The following is a 13,076-nucleotide window of genomic DNA, read 5'->3' on the forward strand; positions in this document are numbered from 1 at the left end:
AGCATCTGGATGCTAATGATTATCACAATGCTCCCAGGGTGGTTTCTTAAGAGGATTAAATGGCTCCCAGGACCCTCTTAATCTGAGTGATGAAATCAACTGGGGTCTAATGAAACCCCCTCTCTGACCCCCCCCCCCCACTCCTCGTCACTCTCTTGAGGCAACAAATCTTTCAAAAATATTTAAAAAGTGGCCTGTGTGTAACCCCACTCTTTGAAAGTACAAAATGTTTACTCCACCCCATTGATTCCTGTCTCCCCCACCTTGAACTTCAGACCACATATTATTATTCCTTGGTGGTCTAGCAATGGTGGCTGGAGCATCCCCCTAGGCCTCCATGTCCTGCAGCACCATTTCCAAAATGGTGCCAGAAGCCAGCTACCAACATTTTGGAAATAGCACCACAGCACCCAAAATACTGCAAACCCTAATTTTCTCAAACCTAGAATAATTTAACTCCTTATTACTCGGTCTTCCTGCTAGAACCCTAAAACCATTATAATTTCTACAAAACGCCTCAGCACGTCTCTTGTTAGGAACCAGGAAATTTGATCACATCACACCCTCGCCGATTTCACTGTACTGGCTACCAGTACAATCTCAAATCTATTTTAAAGTATTAACATTAATATTCAAAATCATTCTCTCCAGTAATACCTGTATGTTAGGAGTGACTTTACAACCATACACACCTCAGCAAAAATTAAGATCTCAAAATAAAGGACTATTGACTGATCCCACAATACGGAGCACACATCTTTTGCAAGTAAGAGATCATGTGTTTTCTATAGCAGATCCAAAACTCTGGAATTCACTACCTGAGATGTTATGTTTGATACCAGACAGAAAGAGATTTAAAAGTGAGCGAAAAACATGGCTATTCAAAAATGCATATAACCTAACTGAAAAAACATTAGAAAGAAAAGAACCACAGTAATAAAATATGGACAAAAGATAAGAATTGAAGCATAAGGAATAAACTTAATGTGAATGTAAGAACCTAAGTACAATACACTGACTAATATATGAAATTTGTAATATAATATATGAACATACAGTGTTTTCACTTGTAATATTTCATGATTTTATGTTCTTCTCATCTATGTCCTAGAAAATTAGTTAATAAGGAATGAGCATTGCCATTTGATGCCTACTTATGAAGAAGACCTCTGTAACTCATCTTTATTTGCTGACCCAGAGATATGAATGTTACCTTTGTAAACCGTTGTGATCTTTATGTGGAACAATGGTATATAAAATGTTCAAATAAATAAATAACTAAATAGTGCTCACACATGGGTGACATCAGATGGAGCCCGGCACAGAAAACTTATATCAAAGTTTCTGGAACTTTGACTAGGCACACTAAGCATGCCCAGCATGCCCTATACCATGCATCCATGCGGGGTCCTTCTTCAGTCTCATGACATAGAATTATTATAAAGATAAAAATAAAAAAATAGGAGAAACCCAACTCCGCGGGGTGGCGGGTGGATTTCGTGAGGACTAACATCTTGCTTTCCTAGGAGAACACATGTTACAGGTAAGCAACTCTGCTTTCTCCTAGGACAAGCAGGATGGAGCCCTCACACATGGGTGAATCTCTAGCTACAGGCTACTCCCCAATACAAAAAGGGACCAAAAAGCACCAACTAGGTGCCAACGGGCCCAACAAACACAGTACAGTCGGTAACAAAGGGGGAGACAGCCTGAACCCAAACAATGGGCCCTAGGCAGGGAGAGTTGGGTCCTACACCTCAAAGAGATTCCTGAGGACAGACTGGCTGAACCTACTGTCACATCGGCTATCCTTATCCAGACAGTAATGGGATGCGAATGTGCGGAGAGAACTCCACGTCACAGCCTTGCAGATCTCCTCCACAGGAACTGCTTGCAAGTGGGCCACCGACGTTGCCATGGCTGACAGAATGAGCCTTGACATGACCTCCAAGATGCAGTCCTGCCTGGGCATAACAGAAGGAGATGCAATCTGCTAGCCAACTGGATAGTATCTGTTTGGCAACAGCAACTCCCAATCTATTTCCTATCAAAAGAAATAAAAAGTTGAGTGGACTGTCTATGGGCTTCTGTCCGCTCCAGATAGAAGGCTAAGGCTCTCTTGCAGTCCTAACTGTGCAGTGCTGTTTGCCTTGGTGCAAATGGACCTGGGAAAGAATGTTAGTAGGACGATTGACTGGTTAACCCTATCACCTTAGGCAGGAACTTAGGGTGCATATGCAAAACCACCCTGTCATGAATAAACTTAGTGTAAAGTGGATAAGTCACTAAGGCCTAGAACTCACTGACCCTGCGCGCTAAAGTGACCACCACCAAAAATATGACCTTTCAGGTCAGGTACTTCAGGTCACAGGAACAGAGTGGCTTAAAAGGAACTTTCATCAGCCAACCTAGCACCATGATGAGGTCCCAAGACACAGCGGGAGGCCTTAGAAGAGGCTTCAACTGGAGCAGGCCCCGCATGAAACATACAACTATAGGCTGTACAGAGATGGGTGTACCTTCCACCCTATGGTGTTATGTGCCAATAGCACTCAGGTGAACTCTAACAGAGTTGGTTTTCAAGCCAGCCCCCGATAGGTGTAGAAGGTAATCAAGCAGTTTTTGTGGGGGGCAGGAGAATGGATCTAAGGCCTTCTGCTCACACCACAAGGGAAACCTGCTCCACTTCAGCCCACAGGACTTTCTAGTAGAAGGTTTTCTGGAAGCCACCAGGACTCGAGACACACCGAGCAGTTGCTGAATTAACCTTTCAACATCAGGCTGTGAGTGACAAAAACTGGAGGTTGGGATGCCGCAATCTGCCTCAGTCTTGAGTGATGAGTCCTGGGGAAGTCCCCAGATCTATTGGTTCTCAAATGGTCAAGTCACGAAGAAGCGGAAACCAGACCTGTCTCGGCCAATGAGGAGCTATGAGAATCATAGTTCCTCTGTCCTCACGAAGCTTCAAGAGTGTCTTCGCCAGTAAGGGAATAGGAGGTCTGTTCTGTACAGGGAGCAAACGGAGTCATCTTTCTATTGCAGGGGGACGTGAAAAAATCCACATCTGGGATCCTGGAGAGGTGGAAGTTCTGATTTGCTGCCCTCTGGTCCAGACCCCAGTTGAGGGGTCTGAAGGCACGACTCATTCTGTCCGCTATCATGTTCTCCGTTCCTTCCAGATACATGGCCCTGAGCACCATCCCATGGGACAGGACACAGGACCAGTTCTTGACTGCTTCCTGACACAGGAGGTATGACCCTGTGCCTCCCTGCTTGTTGACATACTACATAGCTACCTGGTTATCTGTTTGGATCAGGATAGCTTTGTTTGACAGCCGATCTCTGAAAGCCCATAGCATGTACCTGATCCCCAGAGCTCCAGGAAATTGATTTGACAATGTGTTTCCAGGGCGGACCAGAGGACCTAGGTGTGAAGCCCATCTACATGAGCTCCCCACCCCAGAGTGGATGCATCCATGGTAAGGACAATTTGAGTAGGGGGACTCTGGAAGGATATTCCCCGTTCCAAATTTGAGAGTATCCGCCACCAGGTCAAAGAGACCCAGAGAGAAGGGGTGATTCGGGTGAGATCCTGGAAGCTCTGTGTGGCCTGGTGCCACTGGATCTCAGGGTCCATTGGGCTCTGCGCATGTACAAACATTCCAAGGGAGTCCCCCTGTTCTCCTCAGAATCAGGAAGTACCGGGAGTAGAATCCCTGCCCTCTTTTCTTTGGTGGAACAGATTCGACCACCCTGGCTGTTGAAGGTGGAGAGCTCCCGAATCAGTACCTCCTGATGCATTATTGGCCCCCAAAACAGGCACAGAGGACAATTTGGCAGGACATCCAATAAGTTTAATTGGTACCCTTGACGGACGATGGACAGAACCCACTGGTTAGAGGTTATACTGGGCCTGCTCCCAACTGGGGGATCCAGCAACTCGGGTACAGGTGGCTGGCTTATGCTCCCTACAATCCAGTCAAAACCCCATCCTGGAATTTGACCTGGGCACCGGCTGGGGCTTGGGAGCTCTCTGCTGTCTGGGACAGCCGCGGGAACTCACTCTCTGTGAACTTGAGCAATGGGCCGGAGGATAGTGCTTGCTTTGGCGATAGAAAGACTTCCTTTGACCCTGTCTCACTGACCTCCTTGCTGAGGAGGGCGGGTCTGAAGTGCTGGCGGAGAGTTATTGGAGGGTCTCATGGTGGTCCCGAAACTGGGCTACTGCAACCCTCACCTTATCTCTGAAGAGATTCTCTCCCATACACGGCAAGTCGGCGACTCTTTCCTGTACTTCCGGTTGGAGCCCTGAAGCCTGCAGCCATGCCATTCTGCGGGCACCGATTCCCGCTACAGAGACTCTCAATGCCGATTTGAAAACATCTCATGTTTTCCGCACTCCAGGCCCATCTACACCAGTGACTTGAAGGTGTCTTGCTGCTATTGAGGCAGCTGCTCGGCCGCCTCCTGCACCTGCTTCCAAAGGTTCCACGAGTACTAGCTCATGTAGAGCTGGTAGGAGGCAATGCAGGCAATAAGTATGGCTCCCTGGAATACTTTCCTTCCAAGAGAGTCCATCACCCTGTAATCCTTCCCAGGAGTGCTGAGGCATGGGTCTGAGAGTGCTTTGCCCTTCTGAGAGTGGAAACAACTACCACCGATTGGTGTGACAGCTGACGCTTCTCAAATCTGGTAGCCTTCTGGATGAGGTAAACCCCATCCACCTTCCTGTTCACGGGAGGTACTGTGAGGGGCCGTTCCCTGATCCTCAGCAGCAACAGTGTTAGGAAACAAATCTGTACCTCCGTGTTGCCCTCAACCTCCCGACATGATCAGGGCCACGTCCGGCATGGCCGCACTCTGCACCACACCACACGGGCCAATGCAGTCGGGCTCCTCTCCTTACGTCAGCGTTCCTCCCGTCACTCTTCGAGCCTAGCGCAGGAAAAAAACTATACTTAAGCTGACAGCCCAGCACAAGCCCTTGCCTCAGCTACAGGGTCATTATGCTGGTGCTACCTCCGGAGTTCGCTGCTTTCTCAATTGGATCTGGTCTGTCTATGGTTTGCCTTGTCTGCTGCCTGCCTCTTGATTTGGATTGTCTCTGGATTTACCTTGCCTGCCGCCTGCCCTTGGATTCGGACTGTCTCTGGATTTACCTTGCTTGCCACCTGCCCTTGGATTCGGACTGTCTCTGGATTTACCTTGCTTGCCGCCTGCCCTTGGATTCGGATTGTCTCTGGATTTACCTTGCCTGCCGCCTGCCCTGGGATTCGGACTGTCTCTGGATTTAACTTGCCTTCCATCCACTCTTGTGGATCTGGAGTACCCGTTACAGCATGCAGGATTTCTGCTTTCTCGGCTGACTCAGGTAAGGCTGTTATTCTACCAATTGGGTCCACATAAACTAACAAACAGCTTAAAGTTGCCATGCACGTGACCGCCACAATCTCCTTAGGAGCCTCCATGAACTGGAGGATTTCCATCATCTTGTTCCTGGCATCCTCCTCCATCAACAACTGAAAAGGGATGGCCTCGGCCATTGCCCGCACAAAACCTGTGAAGGTTAAGTCCTCTGGTTGATACTTCCTTCATTCCTCTGGAGGAAAAGGTTCTGAGGGGAGACCCTCAGAGTCCTTGGAGGAGGAATCTGTAGTGTCATCCCCCCAAGGATCATTAGGAGCCTCATCCTCACTGTAGTCCACAGGGGATGAGGCCTAAGTGCTTGGCCCTTGTCCAGAGGCATGGACACTGATGGCACCGGTGCCGGCCCCAGCAGCGCTGGACAGGGGGCCAAAGGCCTCGGTGTCCCTGCCAGCCTTGATGGAGCTTCCTCCTTGGAGGAACTGGCAACGAGCATCATATTGTCAGGGGAAGCATCGGTGCCTCACTGGGCATCGATGGCCTCCCGGGAACCAACGCCAGCTGGGTCAGTAATGCTCCGATGAGCACATTGAGCCATTCCAGCAGTGGTTCCAGAATGGAAAGCATGGATATCGGTACCGTCAGTGCCACAGGCATGACGCCCTGCAGCGCTCGCTCAACTGCCAGCTAGATTTTTCTCTCCAGCTCCTCCTCGAAAGTTGACAATGCCACAACCAACTAGGAGGCAGGAGTAGCAGTTAGATCTTCCTTGGATCCCCGAGGTGGATCGGCGACTAGCACTAGGACCAGTGGAGACCGTCGTTGACCCCCGGCATTGATGGAAGATTGGCACTCCTCACCGTGGGCTCACTTCAGGGGCATCACGGCATGAGCCGGCGTCTCCCTGAGCCTGGCACCGTGCATCGAAGGTGACTGGTGCCAATGCTTCCTCGGCTTCCCTCGGTGCTCAGCCCAGTCTTTGTGGTGCTGAGGTTGATGACGACAAACCTGATGTCTTCGACCTGGAAGAGACCGACAGGGGCCCATCCCCGGTGCCCCTATCTGTCCGCGGCATTGACATGGCACGGTGTCCATTGGTGCGACTCCAAATTTTATCGATGCAGATGCCGCCGATGTCAATGTCGATGGCTTGGACTTTCTCGATCCGAAGAGCTTTTCCATCTTATTGAGTTGAGCACAATGTCCCTTGGGAGTCATCTGAGTACACAAGCGGCAACCCCGGATGTCATGCGATGCCCCCAGGCAGAGGACACATACCTCATGGGGGTCCGTAATGCACATGGTCCTCAGACATTGGGGTTATCGAAGGAAACCAGACAAGGCCACAACGAAAGAAAAGAAAGGGGGTAACAAGAGCAGTGACGACAGGCAGTTGAAGACTGCGAGCACCAAGGCACTGCCACCAAAGGGGGAATGGAGCGAAAATAAACTTATCGAAACACTGAAAAGCATGACTAAGGAGCCTAAGGGAGGCACTAAGAGATACTTGACGTTGGAGGAACGCAAAAAAAACCCAAAATTAATTGGTGAAAAAGTTTTCCAAGGCAATTTCTGAAGGAACAGCGACAAGCTCACTTAACCGCGAGGCGAAAACTCCACGGAAAAAAAGAGATGGAAGTGGATACGTGGTACAAGGCATGCTGGGCATGCTCAGTGAACCTAGTCAAAGTTCCAGAAACGCTGACATAAGTTTTCCAAGCTGAGCTCCATCCAATGATGTCACTCATGTGTGAGGACTATCATCCTGCTTGTCCTAGAAGAACAGGCAGTACCTCCTGGTCAGATGCCCAAAGTAATGGAGTGTAACAGAAGAAGAAACAAGACTTATAAATGTTGTTTTTGGGAATCCTGACTCCTTCCATTAACTGTACAGTAATCTGGTCTAAGACCATTGAGATGTTACATTTGCTGGTAATGTGTGTGTGGGGGGGGGGGGGGGGGGGGGAGGGCGCAGAAGGAGATGGGGCTGAGGTTGTCTTCATAGCCTATGCCTCAAACAGAATTCAGTGAGGTCCAGATTCAGAGGAGTTTGTTCGGCTGTGTTCGGACTTAAGCCAGACAAACCCAGAGTTTTAAATTTTCTGCCCCGCCAAACGAGTAAGTTTTAGCCAGGTATGTCATTAACCAGGCAAATTGTACATAGACTAAAAAAAAAAAAGTGAGGGGAAGGAGCGTTCCAAGGTCTGGGCTTAAACTTAGCCAGGTGGTACCGATATTCAGCTGATTTTGTCCAGGTAAACTTTATCTTTGGGCTTGAGAGAAGGTCTACAGTTATCTGGGTAAACATACCTGGATAACTTTAAACTTAATGGGGTATAGTCAGTTGAAAACACGTCTTGCTGAATCTCCCAGCTAAAGTTACCAGGTAAGCATACTCAGGTAACTTGCCACTCGCCGCCCCCTCAATATTAATCTCAATTCATTTAGAGAGCAGTTTTCAAACAGTCACCACCCCCCTGGTGCAAACTCCACAGCACATTTTTTTATGCATGCACTTTGTACCAAACTTTCAAAGAGAAAGGGTACACAATACTTTCCTTTTGAAAACTGCCCCTGAGTAGAAAGGACCTGCAGACTCTGCACCTGTTTTTTCTGCGGGCCGATCTGTGCTGGAAAACAGCATGTGTAGGTTTGAAAATCCAATCTAAATGAGCCGCTTTCCAACCCTGCCTTAAACACAGCCCCAGGAATGTCTCTCCTCAATTAGGATAAAAGTCCATGTGCTATGAAACCATACATGTACTTTGAGCTAGATTGTGTGATTCAGGGTTCAGGCAGCCAATTTATATATAGGCAAATTTCATAAAAAATTGCTCTCCCAGTGATATTTTGTTTTTCAGAAATACAACTTGCCATTCACTTCCTAAATATTGAGGATCTGTTCTGTATCATTGACTGTGGCACTGTACTGAAAGGCAAAACAATCAGCATCATGGCCGGATCTAAGATTATGATGCTCATAGGCAGTGTCATGGTTTCTCCTGCCATGTAGCCTCTCTGAGCCCTGGTCCTGCCTGCTTTGACTCCTCCTGTAGAGGCCTTCAGTGAACCTCACTACCAGCCTTGCCAAGCTCCACTTCACTATTCTTGCCATGCCAGAGTCAGCCTTATATAACCCAGTCTTGCCATAACCACCTTGCCTCTTCAGGCATCACCCTTGGCTCTCTGACCTGGCCTGCTCTTGTCCTGAACTTATCTAGTTCCACCGCAACGAGTGCAGAAGTAAATCACATAGTCCAAAGTATCAATGTTCAAAAGGACTTTTTATATCCTATTTCCAGCAACTCCACTGTTATCATAAAAGTACTTCAAAGGGTCCCCCGACACGGACCCGTGTTTCGCTGAGGCTACGTCGGGAGGGACAAGCAGTATCATACAGAAATCTAAAGCAAAACAGACAGGCTATACGACACTGTGATATTTTAAAGTTACAAAGGAAATTCTTACATACCTGAATTGATTCATAAACAGTTTTCAGGGAGTGCGTACAACAGTACTACAAGAGGGTTTTTAAAAATCAGAGAAAAGGTGCCAAAAAATAAGCAGCCAGATATTGCTACGAACTGTATATTACCCTTTTCCCCTTTGAGCCACTCTGTAACCCTTATTATACGAAAACATTGGCAGTCTTTGCTGCTTCAGGACATGTTTAAAGGGCCGTTGCGCTTTACATATCGTAGGGGTAGGAACCTGCGAGACTTATTGATACACTCTGACCTACTTGTGGAACGAGCATATTCATTCAGGGGACAGGTATACACAAACCATGTGGACAATGCTCTCTATGCCCACACACTAGCTCTGTTTCACTTTTTGAACACCCAGTTACTGGCAGGAAATATGTATTAAGGGACTTCTCTGACTGTAATTCAGGTGGCGTGATCTATATAATACGTTGCCCTTGTCAGTTGCTATATGTGGGAAAGACTACAAGAAAAATCAAAGCTAGGATTATTGAACATAAATCAAATCTGAATTTATTACGTGAAAATGCACCGCTGGTGGATCATTGGGTCCGGTGCTCTCACACCGTTGATGACCTTTATTTCTTTGTGTTAGAAATCCCTGTCTGTTCAAGTCATGGGGGAAATTTTTCTGATTATCTTATTCGCAGGGAACAGAAGTGGATATATATGCTTGACACTGTCACACCACATGGACTCAATAAGGAACTGGAATGGGTCCACTTTACTTAATTTTGATTGGTCTGTATTCTGATTGGCTGTCTCCTCGTTTGCTGATTGGTCGTTCATATTTGACGCCTTTTCTCTGATTTTTAAAAACCCTCTTGTAGTACTGTTGTACTCACTCCATGAAAACTGTTTATGAATCAATTCAGGTATGTAAGAATTTCCTTTGTAACTTTGAAATACTAAGATGTCGTATAGCCTGTTTACCATAGTCCGTCTGTCTGTTTTGCTTTAGATTTCTGTATACTGCTTGTCCCTCCCGACGCCTCGGCGAAACATGGGTCCATGTTGGGGGACCCTTTGAAGTACTTTTATGATAACAGTGGAGTTGTTGGAAATAAGAAATAAATAGTCCTTCTGAACATAGATACTTTGGACTATGTGATTTACTTCTGCACTCGTTGAATTGTCAATATTGAGTGCAGCTTCTGCTCTGTTTGTGATTTGGATTTGCCTGAACTTATCTAGGCCATTCCTTGCTCCTTGCTCTGTGACCTACTCTAGGCCTTGCCTTGCCTTGTGGCCTCTGCGCCTGCTCTAGTCTTGTTTTCTGCCTTGTGGCTTCCTGGCCTCTCTGAACCTAGGGGCCTTCAGGCCTCCATCCTTGCTGCCTTCGGGTTTTTATGTTCTTTGTTCTGTGTTGTCTTGCCTAATCCTTGTCCAGTCTTGTCCTATCTGCCTTGTCAGTCCTGTTTTTGTTTGGTCTTGTCGTTCCCTGCCCAGACCAGCCTTGCTATTGCCTGCCTTGCCCAGTGTCAGCATCCTGCTCTTGTCCAGTATTCCTGTCTCGTTCTGTGCTTGTATCCTGTCCTAGTTCCTGCTCTCTGCTCTCAGCCTGCCCTGCCTTGCTCCAACCTGCCCCCATCTTACTCCAGCCTATATGGACTCACCATGATGTACTGCCACCGCAGCAAAGACCCTACTAGCCCCCAGAACCCAAGGGCTCAACCTGCAGGGGAGGGGCTGGCTAGGTGCAAGACTGGCTCTCATCTAGCCCAGTTTCCTGCTTTGCAGTCCTGCACAACTTCTGGGGTAATGTACCTAGATCCCAGTGACAGGCAGAGGGCTGAGGGAAGGAGGCATGAGCCTATGTTGCCTATCCCTAAATCCAGCCCTGATAATCAAGAATATCAGTGAATTAATTGCTACAGTCTGGTACTGGAACATCATATGGTCGGGTGTGCCCTGTTACCAACCTTGGAATGAAGTGCAAAACTATGCAACATTAAAGACCACCTGGTGCGTTTCTGAAGAGTAGGGGCATGGGCCTTAGATCACAGCTAAATTACAAAGTAATCAGGTACCTGCTGAACCGCTCCCCCTCTTCTACACAACTCAACTTCCCACACCATTTTGTATCATGCATCCCTTATATATTAACGATGCCGTACTTGGGATAAAGGTATGAAAAGGTATTAATAATGAGAGTGATGGTTTCTGGGTTGCGATGTGCTTGGAGAGCACTCCTCCCCTATACCTGTTTCCATAGTCAATCTTAGCTGTGACTTTCTTCCTCAGTTCCAGGAGCTCATCTTTGGGAAGCGTTCCGGAGAGGATCTGGGACCGCCACTCGATCAGGCTGTAAATCATTTGCTGTAGATAGCGGAAGAGCGTTGTCTTGTTGTTCTGATGGGCAGACAGAAACAGCACAAGCAAAGGTTAGTCCAATGGCCCCTTCTACAAGAGCTTCAGGTACTGCACTGAGCACCTCAGTGGTGCCCAGACCAGACTATGGGTCCCGGTCCCGGTCCCGGTCCCCCCCCCCCCCCCCCCCCCAAGATAAGCAGGTTTTCAGGGCAATCCTAATGAATATGCATGAGATAGATTTGCTTGCACTGCCTCCAATGTATGCAAATATATCTCATCCATACTCATTAGGGATATCCTGAAAATGCGACTGTCTAAAGGAGTCCAAGAACTGATTTGAGCACTGCTGGAGTAGCTGATCATGGACACAATTAACTTTGCTCATTAATTGTCATAGTTACCCCATAGATCAATAATTTGAGGTACTAAAACTGGCTTATGACCATATTTTAGGTTATCCAGGTAGCAAGGATACATTCCGGAGCAACTGGGCTAAATAAAAGAAAAACTGAAGAGTCCCTGCTTCTCTGACTCTGTCATTACCCTGGACTGGACCTGTGCCCCGGAGAAATGCTTAGGCATGGTACAGTATTACCACAGTCTAACATTTATATCAGGTTAAGACCCTCAGGGAGGAGGGGTGATGGGGATAGGCTGTGCTCTGAGAATATATTACAAGGCCACATTTCTCATGTTACTCTGAATGGGTCACTCCCATGCACGGACAGCTGCACAGAGTTAACAATTCTCCTCTAGGCAAATGAATTAAAAAAAAATAAAAAAATGACTGTACTCAAAAGCACTGATGCCATGCCACACAGTGGTTCTCTGGAGGAAACGTGTTTCTGGCTGCAGTTACAGGCAAAAAGAGCACTGCTTGCCTCTTGCTATAAATCATAAATGTGCGGTGACTTAGAGGCTGTGGTGAGGAGGTGAACATGGTATTGCTTGGTCCAGGAAAATAAACGAGACCATAATTAAGATTTAGGGTAAAGCAGTACTGACCCTTTAAAAGCAGCACCCTTTAACACTGGGAACTTCATTCAATCTTTAAAAATAAGGAAGATTGTTAATATTAATTTTGCATCTTATCTGATAGAATACAAATAGAGGATTTTGTAGCAGCTAGTTTTCCTATATTTTCTCCAGCCTTCCCTTAAATGTGTAGAAATGTCTTTTTAAAGTATCAGATTCAGTAAAGAGAGCCATGCGACAGCAGCAGCATTCGGGCTTGACGTAACAGTAGCCTGGAGTGGGAATAAAGGCCATCGAGTTTGAGGACAGCCAGAGGTGACTAAAAAATAGTGTGCGAGTGTTTGGGTGAATGGCTGGAGTTTTTTTTTTATTTCTATGTGCGGTGGAGAATGTATATGAAGCATCCATAGCATGTTCCTTATTTCTTTTCTCAGGCTAGGTCGAATATCTTACTTTTTTATATTTTCACTGAATATCTACTTTCATATCAGTTGCAATTTGGTTTTTTTTTAACTCTAATCATTCCCCATAGAGAAATTTGGGTCAATTGATCCCCACCCCACCCTTATCTGGGACCAAATAGTTAACAAGTATTTATTTTGATTATGCACAATTATAACCTGGTTTTCTTATGCTGCCTAAAGGCAAAATCATGGAAACGTGAATCATCCCTCTTTCTAAATTTTAGCACTTATAGGCTCAATATCGCAAGAAAGCAGAAAAGCAAGAAACTAGAGCACTCCCCTCACCATAATTACAGGGCTGCTGCTTGCTTCTACCATTATTTTATTGAGGTCATAAAACTAGTTTGGATGTGCAGAAATAAAATGGGCTGGGAAGCTGGCTGGCTTTCCCAAGTGGACCAAAAGCTGGCCTGCAGCTGAATTAAACCATTCTTCTGCCTTATTAAGACGGCACAATTGTGAACTGAATCAGCAG

General features: G+C 46.8%; 1 protein-coding gene across 2 annotated transcripts in view; it reads right to left on the reverse strand.

Annotated features, from left to right (window-relative positions):
- Positions 1–13,076, reverse strand: part of DOCK5 (dedicator of cytokinesis 5) — a 304,075-nt gene that overhangs the window by 183,820 nt on the left and 107,179 nt on the right. The window contains exons 2-3 of one of the 2 annotated variants that reach the window (XM_029604106.1): positions 12,168–12,210; positions 11,053–11,201 (exon numbers count right to left, since the gene is read on the reverse strand). In XM_029604106.1, coding sequence (XP_029459966.1) covers positions 11,053–11,165 — 113 coding nt within the window. In that variant the 5' untranslated portion in view covers positions 11,166–11,201; positions 12,168–12,210. The remainder of the gene's footprint in view (positions 1–11,052; positions 11,202–12,167; positions 12,211–13,076) is intronic. The other variant, XM_029604105.1, reaches the window with a different exon arrangement.

The sequence above is a fragment of the Rhinatrema bivittatum genome, chromosome 5 (genome assembly GCF_901001135.1).
Source record: "Rhinatrema bivittatum chromosome 5, aRhiBiv1.1, whole genome shotgun sequence".
NCBI lineage: Eukaryota > Metazoa > Chordata > Amphibia > Gymnophiona > Rhinatrematidae > Rhinatrema > Rhinatrema bivittatum.